This window comes from Bradysia coprophila, unplaced genomic scaffold, assembly GCF_014529535.1.
Source record: "Bradysia coprophila strain Holo2 unplaced genomic scaffold, BU_Bcop_v1 contig_87, whole genome shotgun sequence".
NCBI classification, from domain to species: Eukaryota; Metazoa; Arthropoda; class Insecta; order Diptera; family Sciaridae; genus Bradysia; species Bradysia coprophila.
This window is the reverse complement of record NW_023504014.1, coordinates 675471-694980: the sequence shown is the minus strand read 5'-3', so window position 1 is coordinate 694980 and position 19510 is coordinate 675471. Positions and strand designations below refer to the sequence as shown.

The 19510-nt window shown below is 36.1% G+C and overlaps 1 protein-coding gene across 1 annotated transcript; it reads left to right on the top strand.

Moving 5' to 3' along the window:
- Positions 1-4550: 4550 nt before the first annotated feature.
- On the top strand, positions 4551-16217 carry LOC119084573 (D-3-phosphoglycerate dehydrogenase). The gene is made up of 7 exons (XM_037194628.1): positions 4551-4854; positions 8354-8404; positions 8600-8754; positions 15243-15462; positions 15528-15660; positions 15723-15861; positions 15925-16217. Exons 1-7 carry the CDS (start codon positions 4771-4773, stop codon positions 16139-16141), a joined length of 999 nt encoding a protein of 332 aa, XP_037050523.1. The 5' UTR covers positions 4551-4770; the 3' UTR covers positions 16142-16217.
- Positions 16218-19510: the final 3293 nt, after the last annotated feature.

The window sequence follows — 19510 nt, the reverse complement described above, 5'->3', positions numbered from 1 at the left end:
TCTGGTATACCTACAATTACAATTCATCATTAGTCTACTAATCTTCCAGCTTTAAGTATATATTCCAGCAGAATATTATTATTGAGAGGTTATTGAAAAGCGTGCGAGAAAGTGCAAGGGGGAAAGGGGTCAAAAATTTTGAATTTTGAGAGTGCGCAATTTGTGAATGCCTTCCTATGTTTCTCAACCAAACGAGGTGTACCCCTCTTAATACCAGTACAAAATAAGACAAATCGAATATAAAATTAAGAACCAACTGACTAAAAATTTGAAATTAAATATTTCCTAATTAAAATTACGTATAAGACGATGTGAATCAATTGTAAGCAAACTTAGTAATAAAAAAAAATCCCCAATCTTATACTTTTACTGCGGTTTTACTTTTACGGACATAAACAATGCAATTATAATGATGCACAGAACACATGGCTGTTGTGCACATTGATATTATAATTGTTGGCGACCTGTCCTAAGCAGTTTTGGAATACTATGGAATTCATTGCTCACTGAAAAAGAAAATGAATGCAAGCGGAGGTTTTCTTAATTTTAGTAAGTATTGCGGTTCTTCCATAGTAAATTAGGGTTTTAGAGCTATTTCTTGAATGGTTGCAGATAGAGTTACTTTCTTCGTCAAATTTTCGAATTTCGTCAAATTTTCGAATTTCGTCAAATTTTCGAATTTCGTCAAATTTTCGAATTTCGTCAAATTTTCGAATTTCGTCAAATTTTCGAATTTCGTCAAATTTTCGAATTTCGTCAAATTTTCGAATTTCGTCAAATGTTTGAAGCTAAAATTTCCTCTAATGGCTAGCAAAATCAGTTTTAACCGACTCCAAATTTACGTAATTATTGTAAAAACTGCTTCAAATAACTTAAACCACTTATTTATGTAGAATGAATGACAATTCCACTCATCCTTGAGGAACGGGCACTTAAAGATAGATGATAAATTGAAAATTTTGTCGTAGAGTGACCTGCTGCAAACAAAATGTCGTAACGGATACTGATTGTGAGGCTGGTATGGCAAGTGTGGTATCGTTGTAAAGCTTAGACTGCAGGCTGATCAGGCATTATTGTTTTGTTGCAGACAGGGTCAACCTGTGTATTACAGAGGCGTTCATATTTCGCCGGGGATGGTGAAAATAAACTTTTCCAATTATTGTCCAATTCAGATGACTTTTGTAAAATCCATTCTCGGCGTTTAATAGAGCATGGATAATACCATCCTTCACTGGCTGTTGTTCCTTGTATCGACTCTTTATTTTGCAGAAGGTTTGTGCTGAATACAGCATTTGCGTGGCTCAAATAAAAACACGCTTTTGCCAGTCGCGAAATAACTGGATATTTAATATGTTAAAGAATTTCTTTCATCTCTGATAATCTAAGCCAATAATCATATGAAGTTGGGTCGAAAATTATTTTAATTTACTTTTAGAGCTCAAAATCCGCTTGTTTGTTACTTAATTAAAGTCCGTAGGACAGTAGGACAAGCAGGACAAATTTCGAAAAAGTAGGACACTGTGGGAGCGCTGTTAAGGCCATCAAATATATTTTTTGGGATATCAATTTTATGAGAAGAAATTATTTTAGAGGAGAACACTTGCAGTCTTTAAGGATATAAAAATTATTTTCTGGGGAGATCAGACTGACAAGATGACAGAATTATTTTTCTAGAATGTCGTTACAAATTCCAATTATTTTTTGGATGTTTGCCTACTTCCTACGGTATTGTCTCCTAATTTATGCCTTTGATTGGATTGTTTGTTTTACCATTTTTTTTTCTTATTGCAGTCCGTTTAATCTAATGCATTTAAAGCTATACAATTTACATCCGTAGACACAATGCTTAAATTTACTGTTTTACAGAAGAGTTAAAAATGTCTACTATTTTAAGATGTTCACTTCTCTGGTATTATCTACTAACATATGCATTCAATTTCATTGTTTAGTTTAAGAGTTGCTTTTAACTCAATGCAGCGTTTTAGGATTATGTATCTTATAAATAGAGAAGCAGTCAAGGGACCTGACCCACCCAAGTGGTGGGGCCTAATATAACAATGTGAATGATAAAACAAATGAAGTAAAAGATTCTATTTCAATATATTGAAATTACGTAGCACAAATTAAGGAATAGATTTGGTGATTATGTTGCGGTTACCGTCTGTCAAAGTTTGAGCGATCACAAAAATCTGAATAACTGAGATGCAGGTAGTCGAACGTTAGGTACTGGTACACCTAACAATTTTTAGCCCCGTACGAAGTACGAAGGGGCTTATAGGATTACGATGCCGTGTGTAATTGATGGAATTCGAAGCAGACGGTAAGGGCAAAGTGTTTGCCTATGTTCATAGATGACGAATCTGCAATAAAAATTTTGTCTGTCCGTCTGTCCGTCTGTCACGTCGATATCTTGAGTAAATCAAATCCGATTTCAAAAAAAATTTTTCCCTGAAAGATAGTCAAAATAGTGAGGCTAAGTTCGAAGATGGGCATATTTGGGTCGGCCCTTCGTGAGTTAGGGCCACCTAAGTGATTTAAGGTCTTTTGGTGATATTTATGGCAAAATAAACGATGGAAATGTAAATGACACGGCAAATGATAGGTATTGTCAATACCAATCCAGGAAAAAAAAGTTTTTTAAAATCGGGTGAGTGGACCGTGAGTTAGGGCCTTAGAAGTGAAAGGCTACTAGGGCCCTATGTGTATTTTACATTGAACTCGAGTAAGTTTCATTCGTTTTTCGTAATTTTTGTGTCATTTGGAAGGTAATCAAAGGCCGAATAGAATGTTGTTGAAAAAAAATTAAATTTGGGTCCTCGGACTAAGGCCGCTACTAGGGCCCTATGCGTATTTTACATACAACTCGAGTAAATTTCATCCGTTTTTCGTAATTTTTGTTTCATTTGGAAGGTAATCAAAGGCCGAATAGAATGTTTTATTTGTTGGTTTTTGAGACCGTTCTAACAGCCTTTTACAGCCAATAACAAGTTCAGTCTGGACCACCGGCTTTACGTGACTTCCGAACCACGCCTCGAAGTATGTAATTACTCTCTGAGGAAAGTTAGGTGCGAAATTGATATCTCGCCTTAATGTAGGCTAGACATATGTACACAAATTCATCGTATTTGGGTTACGTCATACGATTCATTCAGTGTGTACATCGTTGGAGCCACCAAACACACCGCAACTACCCAAATTATGAAGCTTGAGTGAACTAAGGACGTTACCAATGCGATATAATCGCTAGAAAAATTCCATACGGAATTTGTCTGTCACGGGAATCGAACCCGGATCATTTTGGTGGAAGGCTAGTACGTAACCACTGAGCCATCCCGTCACAAATTTGGGTCCTCGGACTAAGGCCGCTACTAGGGCCCTATGCGTATTTTACATACAACTCGAGTAAATTTCATCCGTTTTTCGTAATTTTTGTTTCATTTGGAAGGTAATCAAAGGCCGAATAGAATGTTGTTGAAAAAAAAATTAAATTTGGGTCCTCGGACTAAGGCCGCTACTAGGGCCCTATGTGTATTTTACATATAACTCGAGCAAATTTCATCCGTTTTTCGTAATTTTTGTTTCATTTGGAAGGTATCGAACGCCGAATAGAGAGTTGTTGAAAAAAAATTAAATTTGGGTCCTTGGACTAAGGCCGCTACTAGGGCCCTATGTGTATTTTACATATAACTCGAGCAAATTTCATCCGTTTTTCGTAATTTTTGTTTCATTTGGAAGGTAATCAAAGGCCGAATAGAATGTTGTTGAAAAAAAAAATTTGGGTCCTCGGACTGAGGCCGCTACTAGGCCCTATGTGTATTTATACTCAATAAATTAAAATTTTAGGGCTATTTGAAATTTTTGTTTTATTTGAAAGGAACGTCGTACGGGGCTTCGTAATTGCGCTATGCGCAATTTCTAAGATGTACACATTACATAATAATTTTACTTTAACTACATTAACCGGCACAATAGGCTAACGGTCAAAGTAGGGTGACAGACGCACTAGGGTCACGTACGCAATAGATATACGGGTTTGTACGGGGCTCAGTCGCAGCAAACGCTCCGACTGTTCTGATGGCTCGTTTTTTTTTATTTTTTAACAAATCGTATGATACCGGAAAACTGAACGATCCATCCTAATCGACAATATTACATTATGCATAACACGATGCATGATACTAATTTGTTATTCCGTTCTTCAATAAAATGCAGTTGAACTTGGTCTCAATATTGTTGAACATCCAGACAGTGATAAGAGGCAATGCATGATACCTCATATATATATCTTTACTCACAACAATACTTGTTTTCGTATTAAGAAGGCACCAGACATTAAAAACACACGATGCGTTGTTGGTTTAGGTGATTGCGTTTGTTCGTAATATGTTAAATTCACATACTCTCAATGCATATTATACAACCTTGTATGAATGTACTCGTAGGCTATCAAAAAATTGAATAAGTTCTGCTGGTTCTGCTTGTGTATTTCAACCACAAAGGAAATTCTGGAAAGTTTTTTTTTTACTTGGGAACATTTACAATTCGTTTTTTTCAGTTACTGTGGTGAGTTTGAAACGTGTACGCGGTCAATTGAAAATTTCTTCTCTCTTTTTGTTTCGTTTCTTGCATCAAAAGTTTTTAATGAACCGGCTTGGACTTTAGTACATTTCGGTTATTTGTGAGGTCAAGATACATCTTTCAATATTTGTTCAATTTGACTGTTGCTCGGGTAGAATTAAAGTCTTGAAAGTTAATTTTCACACTGGAAACATGGTCGTTAACATTGAAAAAGTTCTCGTTTGTGATGCTGTCGACAGTGCGTGCATTCAATTATTGGAATCAAATGGGATCAGTGTAATTATACTTTTTCATTGGAATTGATAATTTGAATTTCGTTTTTGTTTGTTTGCGTTTGGGATTCGTCTGATATAGAGACTGCTAGGAATCAATTTCTCTTTCAATAAAATTTTTATTTTTTGTTCAATTATGTGTCGTCTTCGGAAATTTAATTTTTGATTATTTAGCGACTGATATTAAAGATCTTCATCCATATTAAATGTCTGTTATTCTCTCCGGTATACACAACATACAATACCAACACATCTGATAACAGATAACATCGTCTCGACATATTAACTTCGATAGTGGGCGGTTTTCTACACATGAAATCCGAGTTGACATGCTAATTCCCTGCTCTTGACGATAAGTACCAAATATATGTCCCAATAAATACGCTCGGTCTTCAGTCTTTTATTTGCGTTGATCGTGGTTCTTTAGCAAGGTTATAGTCGGGTGCGATTTGTCCTTTCGCTCATATTGAATGTGAAAAGCGATTTTATGGTTGATTATCGTTGGTGGGTCGGCCACGAACTCGAATCGCAATGTTGTCAAGCTGGGATCGGCCTGGTCTGGGCTAGGGAGCCGCCGTTAGCTAAAACTTCTTTCGGCTCTATAAAATTAAATTTGGATCCGAATTGAGTGGGGAAAAAATCCTGTGTTCCTTGAACCTTTCTGCATACGAGAAAAATATAAGTGATTGAAAAAGTATGCAGGTGGCGCTGTAATTTAAGATGGCGCCCATCAATACAAAAAAGTGTGCAAATCTGGAAAATCCGAAAAATGCTTTCTTTAAAGTAATTAAAATGTTTTTTTATTTTTAACATAGAATAGACACCATTCGGAATATTTTCGCCCATGGAACCATGACAAAAAATTTTCATTTTATATTTTTAAATAAATTTTCAAAAATCACAATTTCGTAGAGCGAAAAGAAGTGTTAGGCAACGTCGGCTCCCTAGACCAAACCAGGTCGATCCCAGCTTGCCAGTATCGCGATTCGAGTTACTGGTCGATCCATCTACGACAATCAACCATAAAATCTGTTTTCACATTCAATATGAGCGAAACTGCTTTTTTGGACAACTCGCACCCGACTAGTTACGTTTGCTAGTGATTTCCAAAAGCAAGCGCGCTAGTTGGGATCGCTACCGTTTAATGGTCAATCTGTTTTTACTAGTTTTATCTGTTTTTCATAGTTAAAAATTCAAACTTTCCTCCGGAGGCTCAAAAAGTAATTATTTACACATTTTCCCAACATTTCAATCATTCGAACCGAATCCGAATGGTCTGAACAACGTTTAGGAGGAAAACACACGAGCAATTTTGCATTGATGGGATCGACAATTATGCTGCATTTTCCGTTGTAAGTCGATATTGATCACAGGCTAAACAATGGAAAACGCAGCATAATTGTCGATTCCATCAACGCGAAATTGGTCGTCTGCTTTCGGCCTTAGGTAGAAACTTTGTTTTTAAAGAGTACACTAGTTGGGCTTGGAAATGTTCATCGGTTATTTGACATCTGTCAAACCTACAGGTAATGCACAGCAGTGATCCTAGCGTGAACACTGAATTGTCTGGTGTCAAATCTGGAGGCTTTAGTGATAAGAGCTGCCGCTTTAGAAACGCGGTTCCTTCTGATTTCAACAGCCTCCAAATATTTTCTATGTTTATGCTAGAAGCAGTGCTGTGAATAATGAGATTTTTCGGAGAGTTTCATTATCTTCAATAATATCAATTCAAAAGAACGACTTGGGACTGGCTGTTTTTTTCGATTCTAATTGCAAAAATACTGCTTTGAACATGTAAGAAATCCCCGCTTTTGTGTCTAAGATATTGTTGCTGTCCCAATTTTTTCGAATGAGAAATGAGAGAAACCAAAAATAACAGCTTTTATAAAAGAGTGCGAGATTTTTTACGTGTGCCAAGCAGTTCGGAGAGCATTTTGAAGTATTTAACTAGCTAATTTAGTGTTTCCTTTCTACAAAAATCCGTAGCCTTCTGAAGTCAAACTTAACTCAATATTTCTGTAAAATACTAACGAAAATATTTGTCTTCCATTTTTTTCTGCAAACGTACTCAATCCTAATGGATACTAATAAACGACCGATAAATTAATTCAAAACTACCGATAAAAAATAATAAATGACCGATAAATACGGTACCGATAGAAAATAATAAATTATCGATGGACAAATTCACAAGTACCGATAAAAATATTCAAAACTACCGATAACTTTTTACCGATAAGAAGTGATAAAATACCGATAAATTATTAATTTTGCGACTATTTATCGGTCAAATTCCATTTTCTATCGGTAGTTTATTACTTTCTATCGGTAGTTCATTATTTTCTATTGGTAGTTCATCATTTTCTATCGGTAGTTCATCACTTGGGCCTTTCTGTTGATTTTTCTTCGATTTCAAATGGAAATTTTTAACTGGGGCTTTTCTGTCAAGCTTTCTGTTAATTTTTCTTCGATTTAGAATCAAATTTCTTCTACTGAGGCCTTTCTTTTAATTTTTTTTCGATTTCTAATCGAAATGTTTCCACTCAGGGCCTTTCTGTTAATTTTTTCCCGATTTCAAATCAGAATTTTCCAATTGAGGCCTTTCTCTTAATTTTTTCGATTTCCAATCGTAATTTTTCCACTGAGACCTTTCTGTTAACTTTTTTCAATTTCCAATCAAAATTTTTCCTACTGAGGCCTTTCTGTTGATTTTTCTTCGATTTCCAATCAGTAGGATTTCCAATATGTTCGCTAAAATGGGCTGCATTTGTTTGAACACTAAATGGTTGAAATTTAAAAAAGCCCTGCCGGGAATCGCCCGAACGCCCAGTATGGCCAGTTCGAGCCTGGACGGGGAGCCTAACGACATTTACGACATTTATAAATTGGTTTTTGTTGTGTTTTCATTTCTCTATTATTACTTCCGTTTTTTATATTTTTCGTTTTGTCTAAAAAATCTTGAGCACTAAAAATTTATGTTTGACCAATCGATAACAACAATTGACCATTAACATTAAGTATTATAAACTGCCGATAGAAAAATTAAAGTACCGATAGAAAATGATGAACTACCGATAAAAAATAATTAATGATCGATAGAAAGTATTAAACTACCGATAGAAAATAATGAATTACCGATGGAAAGTAATAAACTACCGATAGAAAATGATAAATGATCGATAAAACGACCAGTTTATCGGTACTTTAGTACTTTTTATCGGTAAAAAGTTATCGGTAGTTTTGAATATTTTTATCGGTACTTGGGAATTTCGCTATCGGTCATTTATTATTTTTTATCGGTAGTTTTGAGTTAATTTATCGGTAGAATATAATATCCCAATCCTAATAGCCTTCATTTATCTCCAGCCAAATTATCCAGAAAGTTTGTAAAAATAGCCAAAACCCAAAAAAATCCGAGATAAAATCAATCAAATTCTCTCCGACCATTTCGAAGTTTATTTTGAACTTGTTTTTGTTAACGCATTTCTTTCTGTTCGTTATAGGTGGACACGAAACAAAAGCTAAGCAAGGAAGAACTATGCAAAGAAGTGAAAGTAAGTTAAAACGGAAATAGATTTTCCTTCATTATATTTGTGGTTACTACACTTACATCGATTGATATAAGAGATAAGCAAAATGTTTTTATTTTATTAAATATATGCGTCACTGTCACAAATAGCTGATATTTATTTGCCTTGTCCATTCAGACCAATCATTCCTTTTTCTTCTAAAACATCTTTATTTTCCAGAATTATGACGCTCTCATCGTTCGTTCGGACACAAAAATAACCGCCGAAGTACTTGCGGCTGGAGCCGGATTCATTAAAGTAGTGGGTCGAGCCGGAGCGGGAGTGGATAATATTGATATCGATGCAGCAACGAAAAACAATGTGGTCGTTTTGAAGTAAGTTTCATCATTAATGTCTACAAGAAAGTTAAGTGCGTGAGTTAGAGACGTAGGTAGTAGACTTCTGCTAAGTTAAGACTCGATTGGTTCACCGACACAAATAATAGTTATTTTTATAACAAGTGATACAAAGTATAAAAGTAGAGTTTTCGTGTGAATTTTGTTAACCCGAGGCGAAACTGAGGTCAATAAACACACAAAAACGATACTTTTGATTTTTATCCAAGGTTAGATAATTATTTTAACTTGCTGAGGGCGTCGAAAGTAGTGCTTGAAACATGAAAAGTAGGATTTTCGACGCATCCTTTAAGTACATTGCATCCGTTACATAACTCGGGATAATTGACCTCGTCTACGTCTCGGATAAACAAAATTCACACGAAAACTCCACTTTTCATATTTTTAACCTTTAGTCATGCAAAATACTAATACTTAGCTAGGGAGGAAAATTTTTAAGCTAATTTTCCGATTTTGAATCAATTTCCCGACTTCATTTATTTTGGTAAAAAGTTTTGCTTGAAGCACAGAACTGCTCCTAGCATAAATAGCATGAACACTGCATTGTTAACTGTCAAATTTGGAAGGCTTTGCGATAAGAGCTACCGCTTAGGATTGATTGTGTTGTATGCCTTAACCTCGGCCTTTACTCATACAATAGACTGTTATGATCAGAGCGAGAAAACCGAAGACTAGTTATTATAACTTGTCTTGGGGTACTTGTCAAAGTATTTGATTCTCTTTCAACGTGGTACGTTGAGAGCGAGAGGACAGAAGACCAGTTCGTTTTAACTTGCCTTGGGGTACGGTGTTAGGGAATCTCGCGCCGCGTCATTCACAATAACTCACAAAGTGACATCTTCCTTATACAAAATGTGTCAAAATGTGAATTATTGTGAATGACGCGGCGCGAGATTCCTAGCAACCTTGGGGTACTTGTCAAAATATCTTCTTCTCTTTCATCATAACACTCTATGAAAACAAGTCATCGATATTTACAAAAGAAACGCAGTCAGCCTCCGAATATTTTCAATGTTCATGCTAGGAGCAGTGCTGTGATTGGAATATCGCATTCAATTTCGCTATTTAACTTAGTTCTGTAAGGAGGTAATGTTCTGAGCCGCTAGGAAAATTTGTGAAGGGAAACTATGTGAAATCAGACTATAGTACGGTCCAAGGTTATCACCCTGTCCCATTCCGTAACTACAGTTGCATCAAATAGTTGATTTTAAATCGAAAACTGAAAACAGAAAATTCCATCTGCTGAATTTTGTGGTTTAATAATCGGCAGATGAATTAACACAAAACACATTCGTCAGACTAGACGTAATCCAAACAAATTTGTTTTTCCTTTATTGTCAGCAGAAAGTTAATACATGAAAAGTGTTTGTTTGTTTGTTTGTTATGAACATGTTCATCATTCGCACACAAGTATCGTAGAGGTTATCGCTTATCGTTTTTCTTGTTTCGTTTGAAATGTTTACAAAAACATACGTTTATGAATTGGTTCACCAAAAATATAACATATACACACAATGCGCAACTGTTTTTCAGGTTGTTAATAAAAAAATACTTTTTCATATAAAATCCATGCATATGACGGTTATTGACCCCACACTTTATTTTTGACAAATTCTTAAAATATTGTTGTTGTTCAAAGTAATCGTCGTAAAAGGAAATGCCAACATTTTTGCCAATTTCTCAATGTTTTAAAAATAAACCAGCGAAATAATATTATATGCACAGTACGTGGTAAGGTTCGTTTCGTTCTGTTTGCTCTCCATGAAACTACCGCGAGAATATATAGGAAAGTGTAGCACAGGGGAAATTCAAAATTTAATTGGGTTAGGTACGTGGAAGGGACAGTTTTATAAAATATGAAATGCGTTCTGTTTCGGTCGGTAGAATACTAGTCCAGGAGTCGTTTTTTCTTAGGAACTAACCTACTATTACCCTTATTATCACTGAAGTCCAGAAGGGAACCAAGAAATTTAGCTAAGTTCATAATGGTTCCAAAGCTCTAGAACAGGGAAGACTGTGGACCATGATGACATCAAGTACTTCTAGACCTCTGGTGACCTCGAACAAGTCCTAGACCCTGGAGTTATTCATAAAAATAGGCAAAAACTTATAAAATGTCCAGTTTCTAAAACGAGGAAGATATATAGGAGCGCGAGGATACGAACTTAGTTTGAATGAGCTACCTGACGAACAGACACAGAAAGTGTTTTGACGCTGATTTCGACGACACAAGCTGCTGGACTATTCACGCAAATGATTTATTTTCAGAAAGATAAGTAAAACGTCGCGGAATCATCTTTTTAACTGAATGGTCACTGGTCATTGGTCAGGTTACACTCATTCTTTGACATACAAAAGATTATTTTTTTCTGAAAATTTGGGTGTTTTAAATCAGCTGTTTTCTCTCAGATGCTATTTGAAATACCTAGCGGGAAAAACGCTGACTTTGTATGAAGTTTGTTGTCGAGCGTACGTCGAGCGACTTTGACTTTACGTCTATTTGTACAGTGACTTTTTTGGGTCCTGTACCATGCCTTACCGGAGCAGTGTCCCCATCGGAAATAAGATACGAAATGAGAGAAACCAGCCAAACGGAGCACAATTTCAGTTGAAGGTGACGCAGATAATGTTCGATCTTAGGCAGAGAAAGTCAATTGAAATTTTAGTTCATTGCTGGGCTTCTTTGGGAAATTTATTTCTGAAAAACTCGGAGAATTCCGAAAGATTCTGAAAAACATTCCGCATCTTTTTAGGATTTTTTTTCAGAATTTTTCAGAATTAAAATTCCCAAAAAAAGCCCTGCTGTCCAGTCCAATCTATTTTACTATAAAGTGCATAAGAATTGAAAGAACTGAATTCAAATTCCAGGAAATTTTATTTATGAGATCTTCCAAGTTAGTAATGTTCAACCAATTATAGATTTTACAGGTCTGAGTCAAACATTCTGATCTACTTAACAAGCTAAATTCCTTGGAGTTCTAAAATTCCATTTCGAGTGATTCAATTATTGACGTATCAAAAATAAATCCTCCAGAAATCTTCATGCAGTCAACCCAATGATCTCAGCAAAGAATTTTATCGCCTATAATATTGTTCAACAATATAATAAGCGATAAAATTCTTTGCAACAATAATTGTTGATAACCGGACTTTATTTTGAAAACGGTAGAAGGTAGTTGTCACGATAACGATTGCTATTACCTAAAAAAAAGATAATTTTTTATTTTTCGAATTCTATAAACGGAATATTATCGGAAAAAAGTCAGTTGTCCATTTGGAAAGTACATGCCGGAAGTAATTCTATTGGTATCTGATACTTAGCCTATTATGGATGGCTATAATCTTTCTTGTTGATAACGACCTCAGCAATAAACCCCAAGCTGTGAGTAATGAGCTCTTATATGGCAAAAAGTATGTTCAAGAAAATGAAGTAAAAGATTTGAAATTAATCTCTTGAAAATACTGAGATCAAATGAAGTAATAGATCCAGAGCCTAATATTTGGGAATCGTTTTAGTTAATTTTTGGGAATTTTGGGAATTAATTCCCAAAAATTCCCTGAAATTCCCATTTTTGAAAAAAGTGGCCTCATCGTTTGGTGCCAGAACATATAAGGTTTCGATAGCCACTGGAATTGTCCAGATTGATGTAGTATACTGAGAAAAGACTCAAAACTCCTAAAATTTGTGTTTTTTGTGATATTTTTTGGACTTTTGAGTTTTCTCGGCGTAGAATGCATCAATTTTGACAATAAACCGCGAGCGTTAGTCCAAATTATTTTTATTTCAATGAAGACATCAAAAACACACTGAAAATGTATATTGATATTGGAAAAGTGGAATTTGAAATTCTTAATTTCAGTTCAAAAAGCCGCTCCAATTTTCAAAAAATCTCGCGCTTGAAAAAAAAAACAATTTCGTGACTTAGCAAATTGGGATGTGTTATTTGTTGACAGTTTGTTTTAATTGTGATCACCGAGATAACCAAAAAACCAACACAAACAAACAAAATATTCCTATCAGCTGGCAGATACCTAATATCCCATTTCGATTCTTTAGAGTTTCCGTACGTGAGTTCATCATGGCAGTGATTTTTAGACCCGTACGAAGTACTGGGGTCTTATGGGTTTACGCATACGTTTGTAACACGTCGAATTGGACTCCCTGAGTAAGGGGAAACCTATTGTGGTTGTCTAGAGATGCCAAATCCGCGAAAAAAAAATGTCCGTCTGTCCGTCCGTCCGTCTGTCTGTCTGCACGATAACTTGAGTAAAACGCATCCGATTTTGAAAATTCTTTTTTTCCCCGTTTGGTAATGTCAAAAGACAGGCTAAGTTCGAAGATGAGTGATTTTGGATCGACCCCTCCCGAGCTGTGGCCCAATAAGTGCTTTACGGTTTTTCGAAGATATCTCCGGACATTTAAACGTTAAACTTGTAAGTGATACGTCAAATGAAAGGTATTTACCGATCGACAAAAAAAAAGTTTATGGAAATCGGATGACCGACTCGTGAGTTAGACCCCTAGGTGTGAAACAGGCACAGGGCGGCAAGCAGTTTTTGCTTGTAGGTCGGCCACATTTGAACATATTTCGTCTGTTTTAGCTTTATTAGATAGGTATTGACCGTACCAATCAGGGAAAAAAAAATTTATGAAATTATGTTCTCCGGAGCGTGAGCTAGGTCTCTTGGAGTGAGCTCTTATCTGGCTACTCGGAAGTACAGTGAACGTGGTGTATTTTGACAATATCTCGAGTAAATTTTGACCGAATTTCATGAATTTTTTTTTGTTTGAAAGGTATTAACGAATGTAAAGCGTCGGTACTATTTCCGGTCTCCTAACAAAATGGCTGCCGGCGGCCATATTGGATTTTAGTAAAATAGAAATATCTTGGGAAAAATGATACTTAGAGAGTTTCTGTTAACATGGAAATAATGTGTTATGTGTGTGGAGTGTTTCAGGCATTCCATATATGGACATCTATATATACCTATATACAGCTATATTGAGCTATATACAGGCATATAGAGCTATATAATAGCATATATTCCTCTGTGAAATGTTTATTTACAGTGAAATATAGGTAAATATAGCGGTATATAGCTGTTTAAATAGGAATTTATGAAATTTGTCTTCGTACGGGGCTGTCTATATTGCCTCCGGCAATTTATTTGTATATGATAACAAGGCAAAGAGTGGATAATGTAAGTGATTTTAAAGGGAGAATAGTTTTTCAGCAGAGAAGAAAATGAAGTAAGAGAAATGAAGAGTTTCACATTAAAGGCTTTTGATACGAATAGGTGTTTCGTACGGGTCGGCGTTAGCTATGTTTTTAATTAAATTCCAAACGATGAAACCACTTTTTTCAAAAAATATTCTAATAAGAAGTTATCATCGAAAATGTTTTTCATAGAAGGTCGGAGTGTAGACTGCTCTTAAAATAAATATTTTTGAGTTATAGCCGCAAAAAGGTTTTCGGTACCCTCTGACATGTTTTCACCTTTGAACACTTTCACCGAAAATTTAAAAAAATGTTCGAAAAAAATGAAAGATATGATTCTCTAGAATTGAAGACGAATCTATCACTCATTAAAATCGGAGACCACTTGTTCCCCTATCACCATCACCTCCAGTTTTGGCGATATGCCGCTTAAGCTCAATTTACTGAATATATTATATTCAATATGTTCTGAAATATTTGTTGTGTTTTTTGGGAATTTTTGGGAATTTTAGGAAATTTAGGGAATTTTTGGGAATTTTTGGAAATTTAGGGAATTTTTGGCAATTTTTGGAAATTTAGGGAATTTTTGGGAATTTTTGGGAATTTTTGGAAATTTAGGGAATTTTTGGGAATTTTGGGAATTTAGAGAATTAATTCCCAAATATTAGGCTCTGAATAGATCAGATAGTTATATAGCTGAGATGTTTGCCGGATGGGAAAGGTTAAATCCTACCTAACAATTTTATGATCTGTGACCAAGCTAAAGAGGGAATTGTTTCGAATTTTCCATTTATTTTTTGGTATTGAACATTTTGTCATTTGTTTAATTGTCCACATAAATGTTTTTAGAATCCTTTTAATTTCATACACCTACACGTCTGTCCCTGTGGTGGGATCGGTAGTAAAATCCAATTTCAATAAAATATTTATTTCGTAAATGAAATGATGACATGAAATTCATTCAAGTTAGATGAAAAGAAAAGGAAAACTTAATGCAATGTAGGTATGTGAGACACAAGTCATGCGATTCATCTTGTGAGAGAACATTTATTGCCACATTTTACGATTGTTTCGTCTCGATTTTTGGAAACGAAACTGTGCAAATAAATCGAAATCCTAACTCATCAGCGCCCTCAGCTGAATTAAATTTGTTCATTACACCCACCTGCAGAATACATTTATTTCGACCTCCCGTCTCTTACGCATTTATGTGCAATTTGATGACATCCAAAAAAAATTACTTTTCAGTACACCAGGAGGAAACTCAATTTCGGCTTGCGAATTAACTTGTATATTAATTGGCACACTAGCCCGACCCGTCGTCCCTGCTGCTGTGAGCATGACAAAAGGTTTGTGGGATCGTAAATTGTATTCCGGCTCCGAATTGTACGGAAAAACGTTGGCCATTCTTGGTTTGGGTCGCATTGGTCGTGAGGTTTCGTTGCGAATGAGGGCATGGGGAATGAGGGTAGACCATTTTAATCGGATGGCATTTGAAATTTTTTGAAATTAATTCGCAATAATTTCTCGCAGATTATTGGTTTCGATCCAATCACAACCGAAGCGGAAGCTAAAGCAGCCGGAATCGAGAAAATGGAACTGGAGCAAATTTGGCCATTGGCTGATTACATTACCGTGCATACGCCACTCATTCCATCAACTAAAGGTAGTTACGTGAAATTATCGCTAGAGAAAAGATTTTCGCGAACTTACCGCTTCCGTCAACAGATTTAATATGCACGGCAACCCTATCGAAGTGCAAGAAAGGAGTTAAAATAATAAACGTCGCTCGCGGCGGGATAGTTAACGAAGCAGATTTACTGGGCAGTTTGGAAGCTGGACATTGTGGTGGTGCTGCGATTGATGTGTAATTGTTTCTCCGGTCGAGTTTTTAAAGTCTATTCTACAACAACAAAAAATCTCGTTGTAGATACCCTGAAGAGCCGCCAAAATCGGAGGTAACTAAAAATTTGGTGAAACATCCGAAAGTAGTTGCAACACCCCATTTGGGAGCTTCAACTGGCGAGGCTCAGGTTCGTGTTGCTGTGGAAGTAGCAGAACAGTTTGTTGCATTGACTGGTAAAACTGCCAAATACACCGATTATTCGGGTGTTATCAACCGTGATGTTTTGAAAACATATTTGTAAGGGAGGAGCAGAGACGCTGTGAAGCTTTTTTTCGAATTTGAAATAAAAATGATTTAAATTCTCATGTCATACATAATCCCTTCGTTCGTTAATGTGTATGTCCGACAACCGCTAATGGAAACTGAGCTTTTAGCTCGCCAACAAATCCACTGCATACACCGTGGTAAGTAAATTCTCTTTTCCATCGCTATATACCATACCATGTTGCTGGAACGATGCAATTATCATTATGATCCGAAAAATCGAATCAATCACACGACATTGAAGCAAGCTCTGGATGTCCTTGCGAATTAAATCCATAAATAGTTCAAATCGACCTATTTACTTAAATTAAAACAAATAGACGACCAGATGCAGCAAAAGCGGTGTCGGTACGTGTATACGAAAGGAAATCAATTTTGTTTGAATTGCAAATGATTCCCTGGGATTTACCATTTCATTTTCTGTTGCTTATTTACTTTCTCATTAAATTTTGCAGTCTGTTTTACTTGCAACCTTACGTACAACTCGGCCAATTTTATGTTTAATATACGAAATCCTTGGTTTTCATGCGAATGGTAAGCGTATCCCGGTGTAATATGTGGCATCTGCTAAGTTTCTTCTCTGTTTCCATTATCGTTTACTTCACAGAGTTATACTCGAGAGTTGGGAAGGTAGCGTCTTTGTATGAAGAACTAGTTCAAAGAGTTTCTAAATTGTACAGTACCTAACTACTTCCAAATTTTTATTTTGGCACTTGGAATTATAGCCCTTGTCTTCGGCTCGGGCTACAATGTCCCACTGGCCAAAATAAAAACTTGGAAGCAGATAGGTACTTTATCTGCGTATGCGAGAACCCACTTTACCTGCCTAAAAACAGATAGGTAGCCCCAAACAAATTTGTGACGCAATATGATTCAACTGTCGTAACTTGCGTCACTTGGGTATGTGACATGTCGACATTACCCTATCTGATTTTGGCACTTAACTAGCAAATACATAATATTACAAAGATATGGCTGTGAGGCTGTCCATGTGACGCAAGTTACGGCAGCTGTTTTTTAGCTAGTCCAGTCATACAGTTTCACAGTTTTATACATGTTTGTGTGAGTCATACGCGCCCGTGGTAGTGGTAAAACCGTGGAAGACCGTGGAACACGTGAAAGAGAGTGAGGTTGTATGATCAGCTGAAAAACAGCTGAAGCAAATTGCGTCACAAAAAGACAAAGGAGATCATTCATTACTTTTCTCGTCGTTGTACGTAGCATATGACTAAAACATTTTGAAATGTCAACGCTTGGGTATACGTCACATGTTGCAAAATTGTCAACAAGGGTTGAACCTCAGACGTTGTTGGTAGTATGCTAGGAACATTGAACATGGCGGACGTAATGGCTAAGAGGCTACGTATTCCACGAAAATGATTCGGGCTCGGTTTCCGAGTCAGACAAGTTCCACTAGCAAGTACATTGATAGCGTCCTAAAGTTCACTCGAACCAGATGATTTGGCTGGTTGTTGTGTGCATATATAGCTATACAGTTTGTAAACCAAAGGCTTATGCAGAATCAACAACAGCTTTACAAACTGTAATTAAAACATCAAGAAAAGCTATGAACATGCGTGGAAATTTTAGGGAATTATTTCCCAAACTTTAGGCTCTGATGCACACCCATATAGATCAGTGTCAAATAGCGGTTTCTTCTCTCAAAAAGTGTCAAATGAGTTGTCAATTTCACAAAGCTAACCTCAAAAGATGTTTCGTTCATAGAGCCGCCCCTTGAAATGTATGAAAATTTGTGTGACGTCTCACCATCCAATACTTTTTTTGTTCGATTTGAGGTTAGCTTTGTGAAATTGACAACTTATTTGACAGCTCAAACGACATTGACAATGATCTATTTTAGAGAGGTTTTCCATTGTAAATCGTATGATTGATCTATTAGAACATAGGTGTCGCTAGTAGTTGATAAGTTAGAATCACGATAGTGACTTACTAATGTGACGTTGACGTATGGGAGAACTGTGTTCAGAATATTGGCTTTTGACACAAATTACGGCCGATAGAGGTGACTAGTGTTAACTAACAGCAGAGAATAATGCTTTTCGATTAGTAATAACCTTATGAACTATGTCTGACACGCGAGTCGAACCCGTGACATTGTGCTACCTCGACTGTTCATCCTTAACTTTCACTTTCCGAAAATATTCAAAAGAAAATGCGTAGAATCAGTTAATTGACCGAATGAGGGTACTATGTCTAAGAACTTTATTTTTATACCGTTTTCAAACAAGAGATTAATGTAATACCATGTACATTTTCGTAGGCTGGGGAAGAAGACGTAAATGCCAATGAGCCCACTTATTCAATGTGGATAAAAAAGCTCCAATAAAAATTACTCTTTGCGATTCAGTTTTCAACAACAACAACAGCAGCAGCAAAAAACGTGTCTATTAAAATGTTAATTTTGGTAATATCGCATGGAAACGCAAGATTACCATTCAATCAATATCATTTTTCAGACATCAGACTACGCGTATACCTATGAATGAGCATTAAGCATATGAAAATACCGAAAAATGATAACGAAACATGTAGACTGAAGTGCCTCGTCTAGTTAGTAACTGAATATCCCTCTTCTAGCAATCAATATGTTGTTGGCAAAATGTAAAATATGGTTTTGCTGACCTACACAAATTATATTTTTAAGCTTTTGTTTCTTGGGATTCCACTTACAAAAACAATTATTAAATCGTACTCAAATTTGGTGGAAGTTTTATGATAAGAATGAACTGAAAAGAACTGAATTGAGAAATGTTTTAAGGCTAAATAAACAACGGCGTAATTTCTTTCTAATTTTATCGACAACACTTGGTCCAATTAATGTTGTAAATAACTTCTAAACAATTAATTGAGCTCCAGGACGTATCCCTGACTCTGCTACTTCTTTTGTTTAATGTATTATCTCATACGTATTTACTACTTAGGCGGGCATTACAACCTACTATTGGTTTTGGCCTCTTCCAGCAATCTTCTCCAATTGGACCTATTCCGCGCCAACGTTCTCCAGTCCATCACTCTTAGTACTTTTAGATCAGACTCATTTGCATCTTTCCATCTCGCTCTTGGTCTTCCTGGTCTGCGTCTTCCATCGGGATTTGTATTTAGCAGTGGTACACGTTCCTCGTTCATTCTTTTTACATGACCTAGCCATCTTAATCGATTGACTTTGATGAATTAGACTATATCAGGCTCCTTTTGTAAAGCTGATACAGCTCATGGTTGTATCTTCTTCTCCAGTTGCCGTTCACTTTGACACCTCCAACAATTGATCGAAGAATTCTCTTTTCAAAAACCAAAAATGTCTGTTCGTCACTTTGTGTCATGCACC